Here is a 26,638-nt window from a genome sequence, read left to right as displayed (position 1 = left end):
TAAACATAAAAGCGACCGAACGCTGGTCGGTGAGGAGGGTAAATAGTTTGCCTGCCAGGTAATGCCTCCAGCATCGTACAGCCTCCACGATCGCCTGGGCCTCCTTCTCGACCGAGGAGTGTCGGATCTCAGGGCCCTGGAGGGTCCTTGAGAAGAAGGCCACCGGTCTCCCCTCCTGGTTAAGGGTTGCGGCTAGGGCGAAGTCGGATGCATCGCTCTCCACCTGGAAAGGGATAGACTCATCCACCGCGTGCATTGTGGCCTTAGCAATGTCTCCCTTAATGAGGGAGAAGGCTGCGCACGCTTCTGCCGTCAGGGGGAAGGAGGCGGACTTCATGAGGGGTCTGGCTTTGTCCGCATAATTCGGCACCCATTGGGCATAGTAGGCGAAGAGCCCCAGGGTCCTCTTCAGCGCCTTTGGACAGTGGGGGAGGGGAAGCTCCATGAGGGGGCGCATTCTTTCGGGGTCGGGGTCGGGGCCAATGACTCCGTTCTCTACTACGCAGCCGAGGATGGCAAGGCGCGAGGTGTTAAGCACACATTTCTCCTTATTGTAGGTGAGGTTCAGCCGTTGGGCCGTACGGAGGAATCTCTCCAGATTAGCATCATGGTCCTGCCGGTCGCGGCCGCAGATGGTGACGTTATCTAGATAGGGGAACGTGGCTTGCAGCCCGTTCTGGTCAACCATCCGGTCCATCTCCCTTTGGAAGACCGAAAACCCGTTGGTGACGCCGAAGGGAACCCTAAGGAAGTGGTAGAGGCGGCCATTCGCCTCGAAGGCAGTATACTGGCGGTCCTCAGGGCTGGTAGGGAGTTGGTGGTAGGCCGACTTAAGGTCGATGGTAGAGAATATTCGGTACTGTGCAATCTGATTGACCATATCAGATATGCGGGGAAGTGGGTATGCGTCCAGCTGGGTGTACCGGTTTATGGTTTGGCTGTAGTCGATGACTAGGCGGTTTTTATCGCCGGTCTTAACGACTACGACCTGGGCACGCCAGGGGCTGTTGCTCCTCTCGATGATGCCCTCTTTCAGGAGACGCTGCACCTCAGAGCTAATAAAAGCTCTGTCCCCGGCACTGTACCGCCTGCTCTTGGTAGCGACGGGTTTACAGTCGCGGGTGAGGTTGGCGAACAGGGAGGGGGGCGGAACCCTGGGGGTGGATAGGCCGCAGGTGGTACACGGTGGGCGGTTTAAAGGCTGTTGATTGTCGACTGTGAGTGGGGGGAGGGGTCCACCATATGCCAAAGTGACACTTTGAAGGTGGGATTGGAAATCCAGCCCTAGTAGGACGGCAGCGCAGAGTTGGGGCAGGACGAGAAGTTTAAAATTTTTATACTCCGTGCCCCTAACCGACAGGGTCACAACACAGTATCCGCTGATGTCTGTTGAATGGGACCTCGACGCCATCGAGATCCGGTTGCGCGTTGGCTGGACTGTGAGGGAGTAATGGCTCACCGTGTCTGGATGGATGAAACTCTCCGTGCTTCCGCTGTCGAACAGGCAGGTCGTGGCGTGGCCGTTTAGTTTGATATCCATCATGGACTTGGACAGGTGATGCGGGCGAGCTTGGTCCAGTGTGACGGAGGCTAGTGTATGGCTGAGCGAGCTGCTGTAGTCTGCGGGTGAGGCTGCGGTCGGGTCTGGAGACAAGGTGGCGGTCGAGTGTGGTGAACAAAATGGTGGTGCCCACGACATTGCATAAAATGGCGGAGAAGATGGCCGCCCCCACAACTCACATGAGGCACTGCCGGTGTCGGTGGCCTTGATCAAAGATGGCCACCCCCACGACTCACACGAGGGGATACTGGCATCTGTGGCCTTGATGAAAGATGGCCGCCCCCACAACTCGCATGAGGCACTGCTGGCGTCTGTGGCTTTCCCCCTGCAGGCCTTCGCGAAGTGGCCTTTCTTGTGGCAGTCGGAGCAGGTCGCGTTTCTTGCAGGGCAGCGCGCCCTCGGGTGTTTCGCCTGGCCACAGAAAAAGCAGCCGGCGGCCCAATGTCGCAGCCGGTACCAGGGGTGGCGGTCCCGATCGGGTCCGGGATGCCGACGCTGAGGTAGGTCCCAGAGGCGGCGGTGCGAGGGGTATTGCGGTCGGGGTCGGGCCCGAGTCTCAGGGTCGCGCAGCACAGTACCTGGAATACGCCTCGAGGTCCCGATGGGCCACTTCCAGAGAGCGAGCGAGGGCTGCAGCTGTGTTCAGGTCGAGGTCCTTTGATTCGAGCAGTCTTTGCCGTGAGTAGTCGGACCGAAGGCCTTTCATGAAGGCATCGCGGATATTCTCTTCAGTATTTTCTGCAGCCGTTACAGCTTTAAAGTCACAGTCCCTGCCGAGTGTTTGTAGCGCCCGTAAAAATTCATCTACAGACTCTCCTGGCTGTTGCGGGTGGGATCTTAGAGATGTCTGGCATACATAGAATTTACCGGGCTCCGGTACTGCTCTTTCAGCAGGTTGAGGGCGGCCTCGTATGTAGTAAGGTCCTGGATGAGTGCAAATACTTTAGGGCTCACTTGGGCGGTCAGAACTCTTAGTTTGGATCTCTGAGGCACGCCGGATTCTCCAAGGTAGGATTCGAAACAGCTCAGCCAGTGTTTGAAGTCGAGGGCTGAGTTTGCTGCCTGTGGGTTTAGATCCAGGTACGGCGGTCGGAGGGCTCGCAGCCAGGCCGGCTGCTGTGGCTGTTGTAGCTGGGCGTCTGACTGGTCGTTTGGCTGCTCCGTTAAAGACATTTCAAAATTTAGCCAATAAAATTGATATACCTATCAATTCATCCAATGAAAAGCGACGAGTTAAGACAGTAACTATAGGTTTTTATTGGCTAAATAACAGAGCCCACCCTCGTGGGTGATCGGATCCAACAAGGAGGAATACCAGCCAGTCGACCACCTTTATACCTGGGCAAGTAGGTGGAGCCATGGGCGGAGTCAGCAGTGGTCAGCCCAGGTATAACAGCGTGACAAGAGGCGACCTCGTGTAGTGATACAACAGTGTAAACAGTGATAACCATAGTGTAACGATATAACAGTGATAACCATAGTGTAACGATAGTGAACGATAAAAGTGGTTTACCACAGCCTCTAAGTCAGAATCCCGCCTAAACGTAACGATACCCTAGCGCCGCGGATCACTGGTTGGCCTGGGATAGCCGACTCCGGTCGGTGTTTAGTGCCGCTCGTTTCTGGGCTGGAGTGCGGACGGATGGGTGCCGCCTCTCTCCTGTTTACGGATAGCATGTTCGTGGGGGACCTGGTGCTAAATTATTCGTAGACGACCTGATTCTGGCTCAGGGTTTCGTACGTAGCAGAGCAGCTATCTCGGTGCGATCTATTGAAAGTCAGCCCTCGAGACAAACGTTTGTCGGTACCAAGTGCAACGCCCTCTACCCCCGGGTCGCTCCTCACGGGGAGGATGCTCTCCGGGGGGGGGGGAGAGAGTGGAGGTGGACCGTGGAGCTCCTTGCCCGAGGTCTCTGCCACCTCCTCTCGACGGGAACACACCGTGTCCTTCTTCGGATCTAGCACGTTCCTTGCGCCAAGCCTTTTCTGCCTCCTGGCCAGTTGCAGTTCGAGGACTTTTCGCATGGTCGGGTTATTTTCGACTAAGGCAGGGGTGGTACCTGGGTCGTCTCCTTGGCCGGGTGTTCGACTTTTGGTATTATTCCCGTTACCGCTCCTCTCTCCCTACTACCAAAACTACTTTTGGTTGATCATTTGTCTCACCTCCGCCACACTAACACATGGCCCTCTGGTTAATCAGTTGCCACTCTCACATGCAGCCAAGCGTGCAGCAGCCAGCCGGGGCTCATTCACTCGCGCTGGGCAGGCAAGGAGGCTGCTTGTCTACGACGTGAGGTGGAAGTGTAGCGGCAGAGAAATCATTAACCACCGAGTTGCCACATAAAATTGGTTAATGAGTTGCTGCCAAAGTTTTTGGTTACTGAGTTGCTGCCCAAAAACAATTTGGTTAATCAGTTGCCACTTCAACTTGCGGCTGCGGTTGCTACAATTAGTGTTTTCGGGCTTAATACTCGCTAAGGGGGTGCATGGCCGACCGTAGCCGAGTTGGAGGGTGTTATTTCGGTGTAGTTTTTAATTTTTTGTCGATGTGGCTGATGGAGGTGGGGTTTTTTCTGTGGAAGATAGGAGTGTGGGTTGTGGGAAGCGAAGTTGCTGGTCGGATTTTGTGTGTGTGGTGCAGTATTGTCAAGGCGAGTGTGGGTTGTGGGAAGCGAAGTTGATGGTCCGATGTTGTGTGAGTGGTGCAGTATTTGCAAGCCGATTGTCCGTTCTCGGAAGCGAAGTTGATGGGCCGATTTGGTGTGAGTGGTGTTAATCTGTGCTATTTGCAGTGTATGAATTGCCAGGCTGGCCAAGGCGTTTTGTTCCGGCGTTGCTTCTGGGAATTGCTGGGGGCTGGGCTGTTTAGAAAGGCCGGTGGCGGGCGCTCCGTTCCCGACTCCCGTGTCCGATTAGGGTGGGGGACGGCTCGTTGGAAAGCCCCGGCACTGGCGCAGACTATATTGCCGGACTGGTCCCTGGCGAGTTGGGCAAAGTGTCGCAGTCCGGCAGCGGGTAACAGGCCACCGGTCAGCGGCAGCTTATCGGGGATAACTTCGGGAGAGAAAGTCCGATCCGGTCCGGGTCAACTGCCACTGAACGGGGTGGCGGGGCCGCTCAGACCAGTACGATAGCAAAATACTGCAGACGTTGGAAATCCGAAATAACAACAGAAAATGCTGGAAAAACTCAGCAGGTCAGGCAACATCCGTGGAGAGAAATTTCAGTTGACGTTTCGGGTTTGACCCTTCTTCAAAACTGGAGAGAAAAGGAACTAGATCGAAGGCAGGGCTGCGATCGGACAAAAGAATAAAAGAACCAAAAGAAGTAAAAGAGATTAGAAGCTAGACGAGATGGTAATAGGCTGGGATTAGGTGTAAAGTGTACTGGCAGGGCAAAAGATAGCTGCCAGTACCGCGCTTGTGTAGCTGCCCCTTACCCCGGCCGAGGTACAGCCGTTAGCTGGAGACCGCTTTCCGACTGCTGAGCCGGTGCCGCGGGGACCCACCTTGACGCGCCGGCTGTCCGAGCAAGCCAGGGGCAAGGGGCATCCAACGGTAGCGGAGCGGAGTCGGTCCGACATCAGGAAGCCGGGTGCCCGTCGCTCCGAATCAAGCCCGGGGTTTTCGTGCGTGTAACTAGGCGGGCATTTGGACCCGGTTGTCCGGGAGCGGGTCCGCAACGGCGGGAGATTGCCTGGGTTTGGCCGGCCGGCAGTCGAACGCCTTTCGCTCCGGACTCCCGTGTCCGATTTCGGTCAGGGAGGGCTCGTTGGAAAGCCCCGGCGCTGGCGCACACTATATTATCGGACTGGATCCCGGCAAGTTCGGTAAAGTGTTGCCGTCCCGTACCGGCTGCCGTGCCGTCGGTCAGCGGCAGCTTATCGGGGATACCTTCGGGAGAGAAAGTCCGATCCGGTCGGGGTCAACTGCCACTGAACGGGGTGGCGGGGCCGCACAGACCAGTAGCGGGCTTGTGTAGCTGCCTCTTGGCCCGGCCGAGGTACAGCCGTTGGCTGGAGACCGCTTTCCGACTGCTGAGCCGGTGCCGCGGGGACCCACCTTGACGCGCCGGCTGTCCGAGCAAGCCAGGGACAAGGGGCATCCAGGGGTACCGGAACGGAGTCGGTCCGACACCGGGAAGTCGGGTGCCCAACGCTCCGAATCGAGCCCGGGGTTTTCGTGCGTGTAACAAGGCGGGCATTTGGACCCGGTTGTCCGGGAGCGGGTCCGCAACGGCGGGAGATTGCCTGGGTTTGGCCGGCCGGCAGTCGAACGCCTTTCGCTCCGGACTCCCGTGTCCGATTTCGGTCAGGGAGGGCTCGTTGGAAAGCCCCGGCGCTGGCGCACACTATATTATCGGACTGGATCCCGACAAGTTCGGGAAAGTGTCGCCGGCCTGTACCGGCTGCCATGCCGTCGGTCAGCGGCAGCTTATCGGGGTTAACTTCGGGAAGGAAAGTCCGATCCGGTCGGGGTCAACGGCAGCTGAACGGGGTAGCGAGGCCGCACAGAGCAGTACCGGGCTTGTGTAGCTGCCACTTTTCCCGGCCGAGGTACAGCCGTTGGCTGGAGACCGCTTTCTGACCTCTGAGAGGCCGGGGCGGGGCTCGGCCTGCACGCGCCGGCTGCCAGAGCAAGCCAGGGGCAAGGGGCATCCAACGGTACTGGAGCGGAGTCGGTCCGAAACCGGGAAGCTGGGTGCATGTCGCTCCGAGTCGAGCCCGGGGTTTTCGTGTGTGTAACAAGGCGGGCATTTGGTCCCGGTTGCCCAGCACCAGTCGAACGCCTTTCGCTCCCGACTCCCGTGTCCGATTTCGGTCCGGGAAGGCTCGTTGGAAAGCCCCGGCGCTGGCGCACACTATATTGCCAGGCTGGCCCCGGGGGAGTTCGGGAAAGTGTCGCCGTCTCGTACCGACTGCCGGGCCGTCGGTCAGCGGCAGCTTATCGGGGATAACTTCGGGAAGGAAAGTCCGATCCGGTCGGGGACAACGGCAGCTGAACGGGGTGGCGGGGCCGCACAGACCAGTACCGGGCTTGTGTAGCTGCCCCTTTCCCCGGCCGAGATACAGCCGTTGGCTGGAGACCACTTTCCGACCACTGAGAGGGCGGGGTGAGGGGCAGCCTGCACGCGCCGGCTGCCAGAGCAAGCCAGGGGCAAGGGGCATCCAACGGTACTGGAACGGAGTCGGTCCGACACCGGGAAGCCGGGTGCCCGTTGCTCGGAAGCGAGCCCGGGGTTTTCGTGTGTAACGAGGCGGGCCTTTGGACCCGGTTCGGCCGAGCGGCAGTGGAACACACAGACACTCACATACACTCAGAGAGACAGAGAGAAGAGAGAGATACACAGAGTGAGAAAGACAAAGTCAACTCAGTAACTGAAATTTGAAAACTGACAACTGGGTAACCAAACGCCAGAGGGACAAATGAATAACCAAGGAGGCAACTCAGTAACTGAAATTTCAATGTGGCAACTGGATAACCAAAGGGACAACTCGATAACTGAAGTTTCAAGGAGGCAACTCAGTAACTGAATACTTGGCATTCACATTGGGGACGGAAGTCCGATGGGAATGGATTCGGCCGCCTTACCGGGGCTTCGGGTGCTGCTTTCCCGCTTGGGGAACCGAGTTGGGGTCGGCAAACGGCCTTGTGCATTGGAGTCGGGACCAGCAGACACGAATTTAGGAAAATTGCGTGGAGGCGGGATGGAGGCGGGTTTGGGCCCGCACGCCAGTTTTGCGATTTTTATCCCCCACACGCCTCCAATCCCGCCTCCCCGGCCCTAGCAAAATCGAGCCCTATGACTCTCAATAAATCAGGGTATTACCAGTGGGACTCACTGTAAATCAGGGCAGTGCCAGTGGGACTCACTGTAAATCAGGGCAGTGCCGCTGTGACTCATTGTAAATCAGGGTAGTACCAGTGTGACTCACTGTAAATCAGGGCAGTGCCAGTGGGACTCACTGTAAATCAGGGCAGTGCTGGTGGGACTCATTGTAAATCAGGGGCGTGCCGCTGCGACTCATTGTAAATCAGGACAGTGCTGATGTGACTCACTGTTAATGAAGGCAGTGACAGTATGACTCACTGTAAATCAGGGCAGTGCCAGTGTGACTCACTCTTTAGCAGGGCAGTGTGAATCACTGTAAATCAGGGCAGTGCCAGTGGGACTCACTGTAAATCAGGGCAGTGCCAGTGGGACTCACTGTAAATCAGGGCACCGCCAGTGGGACTCATTGTAAATCAGGACAGTGCTGCTGTGGCTCACTGTAAATCAGGGCGGTGCCAGAGTGACTCACTGTAAATTCAGGCAGTGCCAGTGTGACTCACTGTAAAGCAGGGCAGTGTGAATCACTGTAAATCAGGGCAGTGCCAGTGGGACTCACTGTAAATCAGGGTAGTGCCAGTGGGACTCATTGTAAATCAGTACAGTGCCGCTGTGGCTCACTGTAAATCAGGGCAGTGCTAGAGTGACTCACTGTAAATTCAGGAAGTGCCAGTGTGACTCACTGTAAATCAGGGCAGTGGGACTCACTGTAAGTCAGGCCAGTGCTAGTGCAACTCACTGTAAATGAAGCCAGTGCCGCTGTGACTCATTGTAAATCAGGACAGTGCTGTTGTGACTCACTGTTAATGAAGGCAGTGACAGTATGACTCACTGTAAATCAGGGCAGTGCCAAAGTGACTCACTGTAAAGCAGGGCAGTGTGACTCACTGTAAATCAGGGCAGTGCCAGTGGGACTCACTGTAAATCAGGGCAGTGCCAGTGCGACTCACTGTAAATCAGGGCAGTGCCAGTGTGACTCACTAAAATGAGGGCAGTGGGACTCACTGTAAATCAGGCCAGTGCCAGTGGGACTCACTGTAGATCAGGACAGTGCCACTGGGACTCACTGTAAATCAGGGTAGTGGCAGTGTGACTCACTGTATATGATAGCAGTGCCAGTGTGTCTCAGTCTAAATCAGGGCTGTGCCAGTCTGACTCACTGTAAATCAAGGCAGTGGCCGGCTAACTAACTGTAATTCAGGGCAGTGCCAGTGTGACTCCCTGTGAATCAGGTCAGTGTGAGTCTTTGTAAATCAGGCCAGTGCCAGTGGGACTCATGGTAAATTAGGACAGTGCCACTGTGACTCACTGTAAATGAAAGCAGTGCCAGTGTGACTCACTATGAATCAGGGCAGTGCCAGTGTGACTCACTTTAATTCAGGGCAGTGCCAGTGTGACTCTCTGAATCAGGGCACTGTGAGTCAGTGTAATTCAGGGCAGTGCCAGTGTGACACAATGTACATCAGGGCAGTGCCAGTGTGACTCAGTAAATCAGGGCAGTGTGACTCACTGTAAATCAGGGCAGCGCTGCTGGGACGCACTGTGAATCAGGGCAGTTCCGGTGTAACTCATTGTAAATGAACGCAGTGCCAGTGTGACTCAGTATAAAGCAGGGCAGTGTGACTTACTGTAAATCGGGCAGTGCCAGTGGGACTCATTGTAAATCAGGACCGTGCCAGTGCGTCTCACTGTAAATGATGGCAGTTCCATTGTGACTCACTATAAATCAGGGTATTACCAGTGTGACTCACTGTAAACCAGGGCAGTGTCAGTGGGACACACTGTAAATCAGGGCAGTGTAAGTGGGTCTCATTTTAAATCATGACAGTGCCGCTGTGGATCACTGTAAATCAGGGCAGTGCCAGAGTGATTCGTTGTAAATCAGGGCAGTGCCGGTGTGACTCACTGTAAATCAGGCCAGTGCCAATGTGACTCACGCTTAATTAAAGCAGTGCCAGTGTGACTCATTGTAAATCAGGGCAGTGCCTTTTCGACACACTGTAAATCAAGGCCATGCCAGAGTGACACACTGCAAATCAGGTCAGTGTGACTCATTGTAAATCAGGGCAATGCCAATGTGACTCACGGATAATGAAGGCAGTGCCAGTGTGACTCACTATAAATCAGGGCAATGCCAGTGTGACTCACTGTAAACCAGGGCAGTGCCAATGTGACTCACTGTAAATCATGGCAGTGTGAGTCAATGTAATTCAGGGCAGTGCCAATGTGATTCACTATGAATCAGGGCACTGTCAGTGTGCCTTACTGTAAATCAGGGCAGTGCCATTGTGACACACTGTAAATCATGGCAGTGCCACCGTGACTTGCTGTAAATCACGGCAACCCTGCAAATCAGGGCAGTGCCAGTGTGACTCGCAGTAATTCAGGACAGTGTGACTCACTGTAAATCAGGGCAGCGCCGCTGGGATTCACTGAATCAGGGCAGTGCCGGTGTGACTCACGCTAAATGAAGGCAGTGCCAGTGTGACTCAGTATAAAGTAGGGCATTGTGACTTACTGTAAATTGGGCAGTGCCAGTGGGACACATTGTAATTCAGGCCAGTGCCAGTGTGACTCACTGTAAATGGCAGTTCCAGTGTGACTCACTATAAATCAGGGTATTACCAGTGTGACTCACTGTAAATCAGGGCAGTGCCAGTGGGACTCATTGTAAATCAGGACAGTGCCACTGTGGCTCACTGTAAATCAGGGCAGTGCCAGAGTGACTCACTGTAAATCAGGGCAGTGCCAATGTGACTCACTGTAAATCACAGTAGTGCCAGTGTGACTCAAATTAAATCAGGGCAGTGTGACTCACTGTAAATCACAACAGTGCCAATGTGACTCACAGTAAATCAGGGCAGTGACGGTGGGACTCACTGTGAATCAGGGCAGTGCCAGTTTGACAAACTGTAATTCAAGGCGATGCCAGCATGACACACTGTAAGTCAGGTCTGTGTGACTCATTGTAAATCAGGGCAGTGCCAGTGTGACTCACTGTAAATGAATGCAATTCCCGTGTGACTCACTGTAAATCAGGGCGCTGTAAAGCAGGGCAATGTGAGTCAATGTAATTCATGGCAGTGCCGGTGTGAATCACTATGAATCAGGGCAGTGTCAGTGTGCCTTACAATAATTCAGGACAGTGTGACTCACTGTAAATCAGGGCAGTGCCGCAGGGACTCACTGTGAATCAGGGCAGTGCCGGTGTGACTCACTGTAAATGAAGGCAGTGCCAGTGTGACACAGTATAAAGCACGGCAGTGTGACTTACTGTAAATCAGGACAGTGCCAGTGTGACTCATTTTAGATGATGGCAGTTCCAGTGTGACTCACTGTAAATCAGGGTAGTACCAGTGTGACTCACTGTAAAATCAGGGCCGTGCCAGTGGGACTCACTGTAAATCAGGGCAGTGCTGGTGGGACTCATTGTAAATCAGGGCAGTGACGCTGTGACTCATTGTGAATCAGGACAGTGCTGATGTGACTCACTGTTAATGAAGGCAGTGACAGTATGACTCAATGTAAATCAGGGCAGTGCCAGTGAGACTCATTGTAAAGCAGGGCAGTGTGACTCACTGTAAATCAGGCAGTGCCAGTGGGACTCATTGTAAATCAGGACAGTGCCAGTGTGACTCATTGTAGATAAAGGCAGTTCCAGTGTGACTCACTATAAATCAGGGTAGTACCAGTGTGACTCACTGTAAATCAGGGTAGTACCAGTATGACTCACTGTAAATCAGGGCAGTGCCAGTGAGACTCATTGTAAATCAGGACAGTGCCAGTGTGACTCATTGTAGATAAAGGCAGTGCCAGTGTGACTCATTGTAAATCAGGGTATTACCAGTCTGACTCACTGTAAATCAGGGCAGTGTCAGTGGGACTCACTGTAAATCAGGGCAGTGCTGGTGGGACTCATTGTAAATCAGGGCAGTGCCGCTGTGACTCACTGTAAATCAGGACAGTGCTGTTGTTACTCACTGTTAATGAAGGCAGTGACAGTATGACTCACTGTAAATCAGGGCAGTGCCAGTGTGACTAACAGTAAATCAGGACAATGTGACTCACTGTAAATCAGGGCAGCAGCGCTGGGACTCACTGTGAATCAGGGCAGTGCTGGTGTGACTCACTGTAAATGAAGGCAGTGCCAGTGTGACTCATTGTAAATCAGGGTATTACCAGTCTGACTCACTGTAAATCAGGGCAGTGTCAGTGGGACTCACTGTAAATCAGGGCAGTGCTGGTGGGACTCATTGTAAATCAGGGCAGTGCCGCTGTGACTCACTGTAAATCAGGACAGTGCTGTTGTTACTCACTGTTAATGAAGGCAGTGACAGTATGACTCACTGTAAATCAGGGCAGTGCCAGTGTGACTCACTGTAAAGCAGGGCAGTGCCAGTGGGACTCATTGTAAATCAGGACAGTGCCGCTGTGGCTCACTGTAAATCAGGGCAGTGCCAAAGTGACTCACTGTAAATTCAGGCAGTGCCAGTGTGACTCACTATAAATCAGGGCAGTGCCACTGTGACTCACTGTAAATCAGGGCAGTGGGACTCATTCTAATTCAGGCCAGTGCAAGTGCGACTCACTGTAAATCGGGACTGTGCTGCTGTGACTCACTGTAACTCAGGGCAGTGGCAGTGTGACTCACTGCAAATGTTTGCAGCGCTATTTTGTCTCAGTCGAAATCAGGGGAGTTCCAGTCTGACTCACTGTAAATCAGGGCAGCGTCTGGCTAACTCGCTGTACGTCAGGGCAGTGCCCGTGTGACTCACTTTGAATCAGGTCAGTGTGACTCATTGTAAATCAGGGCAGTGCCAGTGTGGCTCACTGTAAATGAAGACAGTGCCAGTGTGACTCGCTATACATCAGGGCAGTGCCAGTGTGACTCATTGTAAATCAGGGCAGTGCCAGTGTGACTCACTAAATCAGGGCAGTGCCAGCATGACTCGCTGTAAATCAGGGCAGTGCTAGTGTGACACACAGTAAATCAGGGCAGTGCCAGTGTGACTCAATAAATCAGGGCAGTGTGACTCACTGTATATCAGGGTAGCGCTGCTGGGACTCACTGTGAATCAGGGCAGTTCCGTTGTAACTCACTGTAAATGAACGCAGTGCCAGTGTTACTCAGTATAAATCAGGGCAGTGTGACTTTCTGTAAGTCAGGGCAGTGCCAGACTGCCTCACTGTCAATCAGGGCAGTGCCTGGCTAACTCACTGTAAGTCAGGGCAGTGCCAGTGTGATTCACTGTAAAACAGGTCAGTGTGACACATTGTAAATCAGGGCAGTGCCAGTGTGACTCACTGTAAATGAAGGCAGTTCCCGTGTGACTCACCAAAAATCAGGGCGGTACCAGTGCGACTCACTGTAAATCAGGGCAGTGTGAGTCAGTGTAATTCAGGGCAGTGCCTGTGTGACTCACTATGACTCAGGGCTGTGCCAGAGTGACTCACTGTAAATCAAGGCAGTGCCAGTGTGACATACTGTAAGTCAGGGCAGTATGACTCACAGTAAATCAGGGCAGTGTGACTCATTGTAAATCACAGCAGTGCCAGTGTTACTCAGAGTAAATCAGGGCAGTGTGACTCACTGTAAATCAGGGCAGTGACGGTGTGACTCAATGCAAACCAGGGCAGTGTCAATGTGACTCATTGTAAGACACAGCAGTGCCAGTGTGACTTACCGTAAATCAGGGCAGTGCCAGTGTCACTCACTGTAAATAACTGCAGTGCCAGTGTGACTCATTGTAAATCAGGGCAGTGTGACTCACTGTAAACCAGGGCAGTGTGACTCACTGTCAATCAGTGCAGTGCCAGTGTGACTCACTATAAATCAGAGCAATGCCAGTGTTACTCACTGTAAATCAGGGCAGTGCCAGTGCGACTCACTATAAATGAGGGCAGTGTGACTCACTGTAAATCAGGGCAGTGCCAGTGTTACTCACTGTAAATCAGGGCAGTGCCAGTGTGACTCAGTATAAATGAGGGCAGTGTGACTCACTGTAAATCAGGGCAGTGCCAGTGTGACACACTGTAAATCAGGGCAGTGCCAGTGTGACTCACTATAAATGAGGGCAGTGTGACTCACTGTAAATCAGGGCAGTGCCAGTGTGACACACTGTAAATTAGTGCAGTGCCAGTGTGACTCACTGTAAATCAGGGTAGTGCCAGTGTGACTCACTATAAATGAGGGAAGTGTGATCACTGTAAATCTGGGCAGTGCCAGAGTGAATCACTGTAAGACACAGCAGTGCCAGTGTGACTCGTTGTAAATCAGGGCTGTGCCGGTGTGACTCACTGTATATCAGGGTAGTGCCAGTGTGACTCACTATAAACCAGAGCAGTGCCAGTGTGACTCACTGTAACTCAGGGCAGTGCCAGTGTGACTCACTATAAATCAGGGCAGTGTGAATCACTATAAATCAGTGCAGTGCAATTTGGACTCATTGTAAATCAGGGCAGTGTGACTCACTGTAAATCAGGGCAGTGTCACTGGGACTCACCATCAATCAGGGCAATGGGACTCACTGTAAATCAGGGCAGTGCTGGAGTGACTCACTGCAAATCACGGCAGTGCCGGAGTGATTTGCTGTAAATCACAGCAGTGCCGGTGTGACTCACTGCGAATTAGAGCAATGTGACTCCCTGTAAATCAGGGCAGTGCCAGTGTGACGCATTGTAACTCAGAGCAGTGCCAGTGCACCTCACTGTAAATCAGGGCAGTGCCAGTGTGACTCACTATAAATGAGGGCAGTGTGACTCACTGTAAATCAGGGCAGTGCCAGTGCACCTCACTGTAAATCAGGGCAGTGCCAGTGTGACTCACAGTTTAAGACACGGCAATGTCAGTGTGACTTACTGTAACTCAGCGCAGTGTGACACACTGTAAATCAGGGCAGTGCCAGTGTGACTCACAGTTTTAGTCACGGCAATGTCAGTGTGACTAAGGCCTAGAAATTCACTTGGGCGCGGGCAGGTTGCTCGCACCCAAAAGTTAGCGCTGGGCGGGGAGGCATTAGCGCACGCCGTATATTCGTCTTCTGCGCCCCAATTCGGAAGCGGGCGCTATACCAGGGTGTGCCCGCCTCCGTTTGGGGCGCTGCAACTAAATATCGGCGCGCTAGTTGCTGCAGCACCACCCGATGCGGTGCGGCAGGCTGCGGTACTGCAGGCCTCCCCCTTCTCTTAAGGGGGAGGTGCCTGCAACGGCCGGAGCCCCGATCACGAGTGCCGGCAAAAGAGCCCGGCACAACGGAGAAGTGCCGGGCTCCACGGAAACCAGCCGGCAATGCCGCGGGGGGGGGGTGGAGGAGGCCAGGGAAGGAGGTGCGGGCAGGCGGCCGCCGAAAAAGCGGCCGGCCGCACCTTCAGCTTTAAAGCGCCCCACTATGGCAGCAGGACGGCCCCGTTTTCTGTTCGCTGTTTGCGCCCGCTTCGGAGGAGGCGGGCGCAAATAAATATGGGGATCGGCGCGGTTTCGGGGCGTTGCGGGCCACCGCGCACACCGATGACGTCATCGGTCCCGGCGCAGCGCTAACGGCTACCGCCGCCAATACCGCTGCACTCAATTTCAGCGCTACCACCCCGCCGGCGCAAAAGACCTCTTTAGGCGCTAAGTGGGCGCAAGGCCCACTGAATTTCTAGGCCTAAGTGTAAATCAGCGGAGTGCCAGTGTGACTCACTGTAAATCAGGGCAGTGTCAGTGTGACTCACTGTAAATCAGGGCAGTGCCAGTGTGACTCAATGTAAATCAGGGCAGTGCCAGTGTGACTCACTGTAAATCAGGGCAGTGCCAGTGTGACTCACTGTAAATCAGGGCAATGCCAGTGTGACTCAATATAATTCAGGGCAGGGTGGCTCACTGTAAGTCAGGGCCATGCCAGTGTGACTCACCGTAAATCAGGGCAGTTACAGTGTGACTCAGTGAAAATCAGGGCACTGTGACTCACTGTAAATCAGGGCAGTGCCAGTGCACCACAGTGTAAATCAGGGCAGTGCCAGTGTGACTCATTATAAATGAGGGCAGTGTAACTCACTGTAAATCAGGGCAGTGCCAGTGCACCTCACTGTAAATCAGGGCAGTGCCAGTGTGACTCACAGTTTAAGTCATGGCAATGTCAGTGTGACTCACTGTAAATCAGGGCAGTGCCAGTGTCACTCACTGTAAATCAGGGCAGTGCCGGTGTGACTCGCTGTAAATCAGAGCAATGCCAGTGTGACTCACTGTAGCTCAGGCCAGTGCCAGAGTGACTCACTATAAATCAGGGCAGTGTGAATCACTATAAATCAGTGCAGTGCAATTGGGACTCATTGTAAATCAGGACAGTGCGACTCACTGTAAATCAGAGCTGTGTCACTGGGACTCACCATCAATCAGGGCAATGTGACTCACTGTAAATCAGGGCTGTGCTGGAGTGACTCGCTGCAAATCACGGCAGTGCCGGTGTGACTCGCTGAAATCACGGCAGTGCCGGTGTGACTCACTGCGAATTAGAGCAATGTGACTCCCTGTAAATCAGGGCAGTGCCAGTGTGACTCATTGTAAATCAGAGCAGTGCCAGTGCGCCTCACCGTAAATCAGGGCAGTGCCAGTGTGACTCACTATAAATGAGGGCAGTGTGACTCACTGTAAATCAGGGCAGTGCCAGTGCACCTCACTGTAAATCAGGGCAGTGCTAGTGTGACTCACAGTTTAAGTCACGGCAATGTCAGTGTGACTTACTGTAAATCAGTGCAGTGTCATTATGACTCACTGTAAATCAGGGCAGTGTCAGTGTGACTCACTGTCAATCAGGGCAGTGCCAGAGTGACTCACAGTTTAAGTCACGGCAATGTCAGTGTGACTTACTGTAAATCAGTGCAGTGCCAGTGTGACTCACTGTAAATCAGGGCAGTGTCAGTGTGACTCACTGTAAATCAGGGCAGTGCCAGTGTGACTCAATGTAAATCAGGGCAGTGCCAGGGTGACTCACTGTAAATCAGGGCAGTGCCAGTGTGACTCACTGTAAATCAGGGCAATGCCAGTGTGACTCAATATAAATCAGGGCAGTGTGGCTCACTGTAAGTCAGGGCCATGCCAGTGTGACTCACCGTAAATCAGGGCAGTTCCAGTGTGACTCAGTGTAAATCAGGGCATTGTGACTCACTGTAAATCAGGGCAGTACCAGTGTGACTCACTGTAAATCAGGGCAGTGCCAGTGCGACTCAGTGTAAATCAGAGCAGTGCCTCTGTACTCACTGTAAATCAGGGCACTGCCAGTGTGACTCACTATAAATGATGGCAATGTGAGTCACTGTAAATCAGGGCTGTGCTGGTGTGACTCACTGTAAATCACGGCAGTGCCGGTGTGTCTCGCTGTAAATCACGGTAGTGCCAGTGTGACGCATTGTAAATCAGAGCAGTGCCAGTGTGACTCACTGTCAATCAGGGCAGTGCCAGTGTGATCCGCTATTAATGAGGGCAGTGAGTCTCACTGTAAATCAGGGCAGTGCCAGTGTGAATCACTGTAAATCAGGGCAGAGTGACTCACTGTAAAGCAGGACATTGCCAGTGTGACACAGTACTAATGAGGGCAGTGTGACTCACTGTAAATCAGGGTAGTGTGAATCACTGTAAATCAGGGCAGTGCCAGTGCGATGCAATCTAAATCAGGGCAGTGCCAGTGTGACTCACTGTAAGACACAGCAGTGCCAGTGTGACACACTGTATATCAGGGCAGTGCCAGTGTCACTCACTGTAAATCAGTGCAGTGCTGGTGTGACTCACTGTAAATCAGGGCATTGCCGGTGTGACTCACTGTAAGACACAGCAGTGCCAGTGTGACTTACTGTAAATCAGGGCAGTGCCAGTGTCACTCACTGTAAATAAGTGCAGTGCCAGCGTGACTCATTTTAAATCAGGGCAGTGTGACTCACTGTAAACCAGGGCAGTGTGACTCACTGTAAACCAGGGCAGTGCCGGTGTGACTCACTGTATATCAGGGTAGTGCCATTGTGACTCACTATAAATCAGAGCAGTGCCAGAGTGACTCCCTATAAATCAGGGCAGTGTGTATCACTATAAATCAGGGCAGTGCAATTGGGACTCATTGTAAATCAGGGCAGTGCGACTCACTGTAAATCAGGGCCGTGTCAGTGGGACTCACCATCAATCAGGGCAATGTGACTCACTGTAAATCAGGGCAGTGCTGGTGTGACTCACAGCAAATCACGGCAGTGCCGGTGTGACTCGCTGTCAATCACGGCAGTGCCGGTGTGACTCACTGTGAATTAGGGCAATGTTACTCCCTGTAAATCAGGGCAGTGCGAGTGTGACTCATTGTAAATCACAGCAGTGCCAGTGCACCTCACTGTAAATCAGGACAGTGCCAGTGTGACTCACTATAAATCAGGGCAGTGCCAGTGTGACCCGCTATTAATGAGGGCAGTGAGTCTCACTGTAAATCAGGGCAGTGCCAGTGTGAGTCACTGTAAATCAGGGCAGAGTGACTCACTGTAAAGCAGGGCAGTGAAAGTGTGACACAGTATTCATGAGGGCAGTGTGACTCACTGTCAATCAGGGTAGTGTGAATCACTGTAAATCAGGGCAGTGCCAATGTGAATCACTATAAATCAGGGCAGTGCAAGTGTGACTCACTGTAAATCAGGGGTGTGCCAGTGTGACTCACGGTAAATCAGGGCAATGCCAGTGTGACTCACTGTAAATCAGTGCAGTGTCGGTCCAACACACTGTAAATCAAGGAAGTGCCAGTGTGACTCACTATAAATCAGGGCAGTGCCATTGTGACTCACTGCAAAGCAGGGCAATGATGGTGTGACTCAGTATAAATCAGGGCAGTGCGGCTCACTGAATATCAGGGCAGTGCCAGTGTGACTCACTATAAATCAGGGCAGTGCCGGTGTGACATACTGTAATTCACGGCAGTGCCAGTGTGACTCACTGTAAATCACGGCAATGTGACTCACTCTAAACCAGGGCTGTGTGACTCACTTTAAATCAGGGCAGTGCCAGTGCATAGATACATAGAAGATAGGAGCAGGAGTAGGCCATTCGGCCCTTCGTGCCTGCTCCGCCATTCGATGAGATCATGGCTGATCCTTTAATTCAGTATCCCGTCCCCGCCTTCTCTCCGTAACCCTTAACCCCTTTTGCCCGTAGAAATATATCTAATTCCCTCTTAAATATATTTAATGAGCTGGCGTACACTGCCCTCTGTGGCAATGAGTTCCACAGGTTCACCACTCTCTGAGTGAAGAAATTCCCCCTCATCTCTGTCCTAAATGGTTTAGCCCTTATCCTTAAATTATGTCCTCTAGTTCTGTTCTCACCCACCAAGGGAAACATTCCTTCTGCATCCAGTCTGTCTAGACCTGTCAGAATTTTATACACTTCTATGAGGTCCCCTCTCAATCTTCTAAACTCCAGTGTGTACATCCCTAAACTACATAGTCTCTCCTCATAGGTCATTCCCGCCATTCCTGGTATCAGCCTGGTGAATCGCCGCTGCACCCCCTCCATGGCAAGAACATCCTTCCTCAGATGAGGCGACCAAAACTGTACACAGTACTCGAGGTGTGGTCTCACCAGTGCCCTGTACAGCTGCAGCAAGGTATCCCTGTTCCTGTATTCTAACCCTTTTGCTATGAAGGCCAGCATACCGTTTGCCTTCTTGACCGCCTGTTGCACCTGCATGCTCGCCTTCAGTGACTGGTGTACAAGAACACCCAGGTCTCTCTGTACTTCCCCCTCCCCCAATCTATTGCCATTTAAATAATAATTTGCCCTCCCGTTCCTGCACCCAAGGTGGATAACTTCGCACTTGTCCACATTATAGTGCATCTGCCATTTATCCAAATCAGTGCGACTCACTGTAAATCAGAGAAGTGCCTGTGTGACTCACTGTAAATCAGGGCAGTGACAGTGTGACTCACTATAAATGAGGGAAGTGTGATCACTGTAAATCATGGCAGTGCCAGTGTGACCCACTGTAAATCAGTGCAGTGTCAGTGGGACTCAAAATAAATCAGAGTAGTGTGACTCACTGTAAATCAGTTTTGTGCCAGTGTGATGCAATCTAAATTAGGGCAGTGCCAGTGTGACTCACTGTAAGGCACAGCAGTGCCAGTATGACACACTGTATATCAGGGCAGTGCCAGTGTCACTCACTGTAAATCAGTGCAGTGCTGGTGTGACTCACTGTAAATCAGGGCATTGCTGGTGTGACTCACTGTAAATCAGTGCAGTGCCAGTGTGACTCAATGCAAACCAGGGCAGTGTCAATGTGACTCACTGTAAGACACAGCAGTGCCAGTGTGACTTACTGTAAATCAGGGCAGTGCCAGTGTCACTCACTGTAAATAAGTGCAGTGCCAGTGTGACTCATTGTAAATCAGGGCAGTGTGACTCACTGCAAAATCAGGGCAGTGCCGGTGTGACTCACTGTATATCAGGGTAGTGCCATTGTGACTCACTATAAATCAGAGCATTGCCAGTGTTACTCACTGTAAATCAGGGCAGTGCCAGTGTGACTCACTATAAATGAGGGCAGTGTGACACACTGTAAATCAGGGCAGTGCCAGTGTGAATCACTGTAAATCAGGGCAGTGCCAGTGTGACTCACAGTTTAAGTCACGGCAATGTCAGTGTGACTTACTTTAAATCAGCGCAGTGCCAGTGTGACTCAGTGTAAATCAGGGCAGTGCCAGAGTGACTCAGTGTAAATCAGTGCAGTGCCAGTCCAACACACTGTAAATCAAGGAAGTGCAAGTGTGACTCACTATAAATGACGGCAGTGTGGCTCACTGTAAATCAGTGCAATGCCAGTGTGACTCACTGTAAATCAGGGCAGTGCCAGTGTGATTAACTGTAAATCAGGGCAGTGCCAGTGTGATTCACTGTAAATCAGGGCAGTGCCAGTGGGACACACTATGAATCAGGGCACTGCCTGTGTGCCTCACTGTAAGTCAGGGCATTGCAAGTGTGACGCACTGTAAATCAAGGCAATGGCAGTGTGATTTGCTGTAAATCACAGCAGTGCCGGAGTGACAAACTGTAAATCAGGGCAGTGCCAGTGTGACTGCTGTAAATCAGGGCAGTGCTGGTGTGGCTCACTGTAAATCAGGGCAATGCCAGTATGACACACTGTAATTCATGGCAGTGCCAGTGTGACCCACTGTAAATCAGGACAGTGTGAATCACTGTAAACCAGGGCAGTGTGACTCACTGTAAATCAGGGCAGCGCCAGTGTGACTCAATGTAAATCAGAGCAGTGCCTGTGTGACTCACTGTAAATCAGGGCAGTGACAGTGTCACTCACTGTAAATCAGGGCAGTGCCGGTGTGACTCGCTGTAAATCAGTGCAGTGCCGATGTGACTCACTGTGAATTAGGGTAAATCAAGGAAGTGCAAGTGTGACTCACTATAAATGACAGCAGTGTGGCTCACTGTAAATCAGTGCAATGCCAGTGTGACTCACTGTAAATCAGGGCAGTGCCAGTGTGATTAACTGTAAATCAGGGCAGTGCCAGTGTGGGGGGGAGGAACTAAATACGATTAAAATCACTAAGGAAGTGGTACTTGGTACTTGGTAAAATAATGGGACTCAAGGCGGATAAATCCCCTGGACCTGATGGCTTGCATCCCAGGGTCTTGAGGGAAGTAGCGGTAGGGATTGTGGATGCATTGGTAATAATTTTCCAAAACTCACTGGACTCAGCAAAGGTCCCGGCAGATTGGAAAACTGCTAATGTAACACCAATATTTAAAAAAGGTAGTAGGCAGAAGGCTGGAAACTATAGACCTGTTAGCCTAACATCTGTGGTTGGTAAAATGTTAGAGTCCATTATTAAGGAGACAGTAACGGGACATTTGGATAAACATAATTTAATAGGGCAAACTCAGCATGGTTTCATGAAGGGGAAGTCATGTTTAACAAATTTGCTTGAGTTTTTTGAGGAAGTAACATACAGGGTGGATAAAGGGGAACCAGTGGACGTAGTGTATTTAGACTTCCAAAAGGCATTTGACAAGGTGCCACACAAAAGATTATTGCTCAAGATAAAAAATCACGGGATTGGGGGTAATATTCTGGCGTGGGTGGAGGATTGGCTCTCTAACAGAAAGCAGAGAGTTGGGATAAATGGTTCGTTCTCAGATTGGCAACCAGTAACTAGTGGTGTTCCGCAGGGGTCAGTGCTGGGTCCCCAACTCTTTACAATCTATATTAACGATTTGGAGGAGGGGACCGAGTGTAACATATCAAAGTTTGCAGATGATACAAAGATGGGAGGGAAAGTAGTGAGTGAGGAGGACAGAAAAAACCTGCAAAGGGACATAGACAGGCTAAGTAAGTGGGCAGAGATTTGGCAGATGGAATACAATACTGGAAAGTGTGAGGTTATGCACTTTGGCAGGAAAAATCATAGAGCAAGTTATTATCTTAATGGCAAGAAACTGGAAAGTACTGTAGTACAAAGGGATCTGGGGGTCCTGGTGCACGAAACTCAAAAAGTTAGTATGCAGGTGCAGCAAGTGATTAAGAAGGCCAATGGAATGTTGGCTTTTATTGCTAGGGGGTTGGAATATAAAAACAGGGAGGTATTGCTGCAGTTGTACAAGGTATTGGTGAGGCCGCACCTGGAATACTGCATACAGTTTTGGTGTCCATACTTAAGAAAAGACATACTTGCTCTCGAGTCAGTACAAAGAAGGTTCACTCGGTTAATCCCGGGGATGAGGGGGTGGTCATATGAGGAGAGGTTGAGTAGATTGGGACTCTACTCATTGGAGTTCAGAAGAATGAGAGGCGATCTTATTGAAACATATAAGATTGTGAAGGGGTTGGATTGGGTGGATGCAGGGAGGATGTTCCCAATGATGGGTGAAACTAGAACTAGGGGGCATAATCTTAAAATAAGGGGCTGCTCATTCAAAACTGAGATGAGGAGAAACTTCTTCACTCAGAGGGTGGTAGGTTTGTGGAATTTGCTGCCCCAGAAAGCTGTGGAAGCTACATCATTAAATAAATTTAAAACAGAAATAGATAGTTTCCTAGAAGTAAAGGGAATAAAGGGTTATGGGGAGCGGGCAGGAAATTGGACATGAGTCTGGGTTCGGAATGGTCATGGCCCTGTGGGTAGTGGAGTGGGCCCAGGGGCTGTGTAGCCTTGTTCTGCTCCTACTCTGTTCTAATTCTGTTAGATTTCAGGAGATGGTTTTATTCCTGTTCCTGGCTGGGGTGGAGATCGCCTTTACAGAAGGTAAGTACTGTAGAAAATATAGGGACAGAGTGATCTCCTGGAAGAATTTCGATCGCCTAGATGGGTCGGAGAGGAATTTCCCAGATTTTTTTCTCCCAAATTGGCCATTGGGTCTTTATCTGGTTTTTCGCCTCTCCCGGGAGATCACATGGGTTCGGGTGGATGCAGAGTGATAGAAGATTTGAGGTTAGGATCAGATCAGCCATCATCTTATTGAATGGTGGAGCAGGCTCGAGGGGCCGATTGGCCTACTCCTGCTCCTATTTCTTATGTTCTTATGTTCTTATGTTCTTATGTAATATGACTCCCTGTAAATCAGGGCAGTGCCAGTGCACCTCACTGTAAATCAGGGCAGTGCCAGTGTGACTCAGTATAAATCAGAGCAGTGCCAGTGTTACTCACTGTAAATCAGGGCAGTGCCAGTGTGACTAACTATAAATGAGGGCAGTGTGACACACTGTAAATCAGGGCAGTGACAGTGTGACTCGCTGTAAATCAAGGCAGTGCCAGTTTGACTCACAGTTTAAGTCACGTCAATGTCAGTGTGACTTACTGTGAATCAGCGCAGTGCCAGTGTGACTCACTGTAAACCAGGGCAGTTTCAGTGTGCCTCACTGAGTCACACTGGCACTGTCCTGATTTACAGTGAGTCACACTGACACTGCCCTGATTTACAATGTAAATCAGGGCAGTGCCAGTGTGACTCACTGTAAATCAGGGCAGTGCCAGTGTGACTCACTGTAAATCAGGGCAATGCCAGTGTGACTCAATATAAATCAGGGCAGTGTGGCTCACTGTAAATCAGGGCCATGCCAGTGTGACTCACCGTAATTCATGGCAGTGCCAGTATGACTCAGTGTAAATCAGGGCATTGTGACTCACTGTAAATCGGGGCAGTGTCAGTGTGACTCACTGTAAATCGGGGCAGTGCCAGTGTGACTCACTGTAAATCAGGACAGTGCCAGTGGGGCTCACCATAAATAAGGGCATGGCAATTCAGTGTAAATCGGTGCAGTGCCAGTCTGATTCACGATGAATCAGGGCAGTGCTAGTGTGAAACACTGTAAATCAAGGCAATGCCAATGTGACTCGCTGTAAATCATGGCAGTACCGGAGTGACTCAATGTAAATCAGGGCATTGCCAGTATGACTACTGTAAATCAGGGCAGTGCCAGTGTGATTACAGTAAATCAGGGCAGTGCCAGTATGACACACTGTAATTCACAGCAGTGTCAGTGTGACTCACTGTAAATCAGAGCAGTGTGACTCACTCTAAACCAGGGCAGTGTGACTCACTGTAAATCAGGGCAGTGCCAGTGCGACTCACTAAATCAGAGCAGTGCCTGTGTGACTCACTGTAAATCAGGGCAGTGCCAGTGTGACTCGCTGTAAATCATGGCAGTACCAGAGTGACTCAATGTAAATCAGGGCTGTGCCAGTGTGATTACTGTAATTCACGGCAGTGCCAGTGTGACTCACTCTAAACCAGGGCAGTGTGACTCACTTTAAATCAGGGCAGTGCCAGTGCGACTCACTGTAAATCAGGGCAGTGTCAGTGTGACTCAGTATAAATCAGGGCAGTGCCAGTGTGACTCAGTATAAATCAGGGCAGTGCCAGTGGGACTCACCATAAATAAGGGCAGTGCCAGTGTGACTCACTGTAAATCAGGGCAGTGTGACTCACTCTAAACCAGGGCAGTGTGACTCACTTTAAATCAGGGCAGTGCCAGTGTGACTCACTGTAAATCAGGGCAGTGTCAGTGTGACTCAGTATAAATCAGGGCAGTGCCAGTGTGACTCACTGTAAATCAGGGCAGTGCCAGTGCGACTCACTGTAAATCAGAGCAGTGCCTGTGTGACTCACTGTAAATCAGGGCAGTGCCAGTGTGACTCGCTGTAAATCATGGCAGTACCAGAGTGACTCAATGTAAATCAGGGCATTGCCAGTATGACTACTGTAAATCAGGGCAGTGCCAGTGTGATTACTGTAATTCACGGCAGTGCCAGTGTGACTCACTGTAAATCAGGGCAGTGTGACTCACTCTAAACCAGGGCAGTGTGACTCACTTTAAATCAGGGCAGTGCCAGTGCGACTCACTGTAAAGCAGAGCAGTGCCTGTGTGACTCACTGTAAGTCAGGTCAGTGCCAGTGTGACTCACTGTGAAACACAGCAGTGCCAATGTGAATCATTTTAAATCAGGGCAGTGCCAGTGTGACTCACTGTAACTCAGGGCAGTGCCAGAGTGACTCATTATAAATCAGGGCAGTGTGAATCACTACAAATCAGGGCAGTGCAACTGGGACGCATTGTAAATCAGGGCAGTCTGACTCACTGTAAATAAGGGCCGTGTCAGTGGGACTCACTATCAATCAGGGCAATGGGACTCACTGTAACTCAGGGCAGTGCTGGTGTGACTCGCTGTAAATCATGGCAGTGCCGGTGTGACTCACTGTGAATTAGGGCAATGCGACTCCCTGTAAATCAGGGCAGTGCCAGTGTGATTCATTGTAAATCAGAGCAGTTCCAGTGCGCCTCACTGTAAGTCAGTGCAGTGCCAGTGTGACTCACTATAAATTAGAGCAGTGCCAGTGTGACTCACTGTAAATCAGGACAGTGCCAGTTGTGACTCACTGTAAATCAGGGCAGTGCCAGTGTGACTCACTATAAATGATGGAAGTTTGATCACTGTAAATCAGGTCAGTGCCAGTGTGACTCAATGTAAACCAGGGCACTGCCAGTGTGACTCACTATAAATGAGGGCAATCTGAGTCACTGGAAATCAGGGCAGTGTTGGTGTGACTCACTGTAAATCAGGACAGTGCCAGTGTGACTCAATGTAAATCAGGTCAGTGCCAGTGTGACTCACTGTAAATCAGGGCAGTGCCAGTTGTGACTCACTGTAAATCAGGGCAGTGCCAGTGTGACTCACTATAAATGATGGAAGTGTGATCACAGTAAATCAGGGCAGTGCCTGTGTGACTCAATGTAAATCAGGGCACTGCCAGTGTGACTCACTATAAATGAGGGCAATCTGAGTCACTGTAAATCAGGGCAGTGTTGGTGTGACTCACTGTAAATCACGGCAGTGCTGGTGTGACTCATTGTAAATCACGGCAGTGCCGGTGTGACTCACTGTGAATTAGGGCAATGTGATTCCTTATAATTCATGGCAGTGTGACTCACTGTAAATTAGTGCAGTGCCAGTGTGACTCGTAAATCAGAGCAGTGCCTGTGTGCCTCACTGTAAATCAGGGCAGTGCCATTGTGACTCACTATAAATCAGAGCAGTGCCAGTGTGACTCACTGTAAATCAGTGCAGTGCCAGTGTGACTCAATGCAAACCAGGGCAGTGTCAATGTGACTCATTGTAAGACACAGCAGTGCCAGTGTGACTTACTATATATCAGGGCAGTGCCAGTGTTACTCACTGTAAATCAGGGCAGTGCCAGTGTGACTCACTATAAATGAGGGCAGTGTGACACACTGTAAATCAGGGCAGTGCCAGTGTGACTCACAGTTTAAGTCACGGCAATGACAGTGTGACTTACTGTAAATCAGCACAGTGCCAGTGTGACTCGCTGTAAATCAGGGCAGTGTCAGAGTAGACTCACTGTAAATCAGGGCAATGCCAGTGTGACTCACTGTAAATCAGTGCAGTGCCGGTCTGACACAATGTAAATCAAGGAAGTGCCAGTCTGACTCACTATAAATGAGGGCAGTGTGGATCAGTGTAAATCAGGGCACTGCCAGTGTGACTCACTGTAAATCAGGGGCAGTGCCAGTGTGATTCTGTGAAAAAAAGGGCAGTGCCAGTGTGATTCACTATAAATCAGGGCAGTGCCAGTGTGACACACTATGAATTAAGGCAGTGCCAGTGTGCCTCACTGTAAGTCAGGGCAGTGCCAGTGTGACACACTGTAAATCAAGGCAATGCCAGTGTGATTTGCTGTAAATCACAGCAGTGCCGGAGTGACACACTGTAAATCAG

The 26,638-nt window shown here is 51.4% G+C and overlaps 1 protein-coding gene across 4 annotated transcripts in view; it reads left to right on the top strand.

Moving 5' to 3' along the window:
* Positions 1-3,058: 3,058 nt before the first annotated feature.
* LOC147108466 (uncharacterized) overlaps positions 3,059-26,638 on the top strand; it is an 84,743-nt gene continuing 61,163 nt past the window's right edge. Inside the window, exon 1 of one of the 4 annotated variants that reach the window (XM_086005104.1) lies at positions 3,059-3,656. In XM_086005104.1, the coding sequence (XP_085861230.1) occupies positions 3,414-3,656 (243 nt within the window). In that variant the 5' untranslated portion in view covers positions 3,059-3,413. Of the gene's footprint in view, positions 4,087-4,188; positions 4,324-6,890; positions 6,964-26,638 lie in introns of those variants that run through there. The other 3 variants (XM_086005105.1, XM_086005106.1, XM_086005107.1) reach the window with 3 other exon arrangements.

Source organism: Somniosus microcephalus, chromosome 13 (genome assembly GCF_052327205.1).
Source record: "Somniosus microcephalus isolate GS21.2 chromosome 13, FLI_Smic_1.0, whole genome shotgun sequence".
NCBI classification, from domain to species: Eukaryota; Metazoa; Chordata; class Chondrichthyes; order Squaliformes; family Somniosidae; genus Somniosus; species Somniosus microcephalus.
Note: the sequence above shows the minus strand (reverse complement) of the source record. Positions and strands in the feature narration are given on the sequence as shown.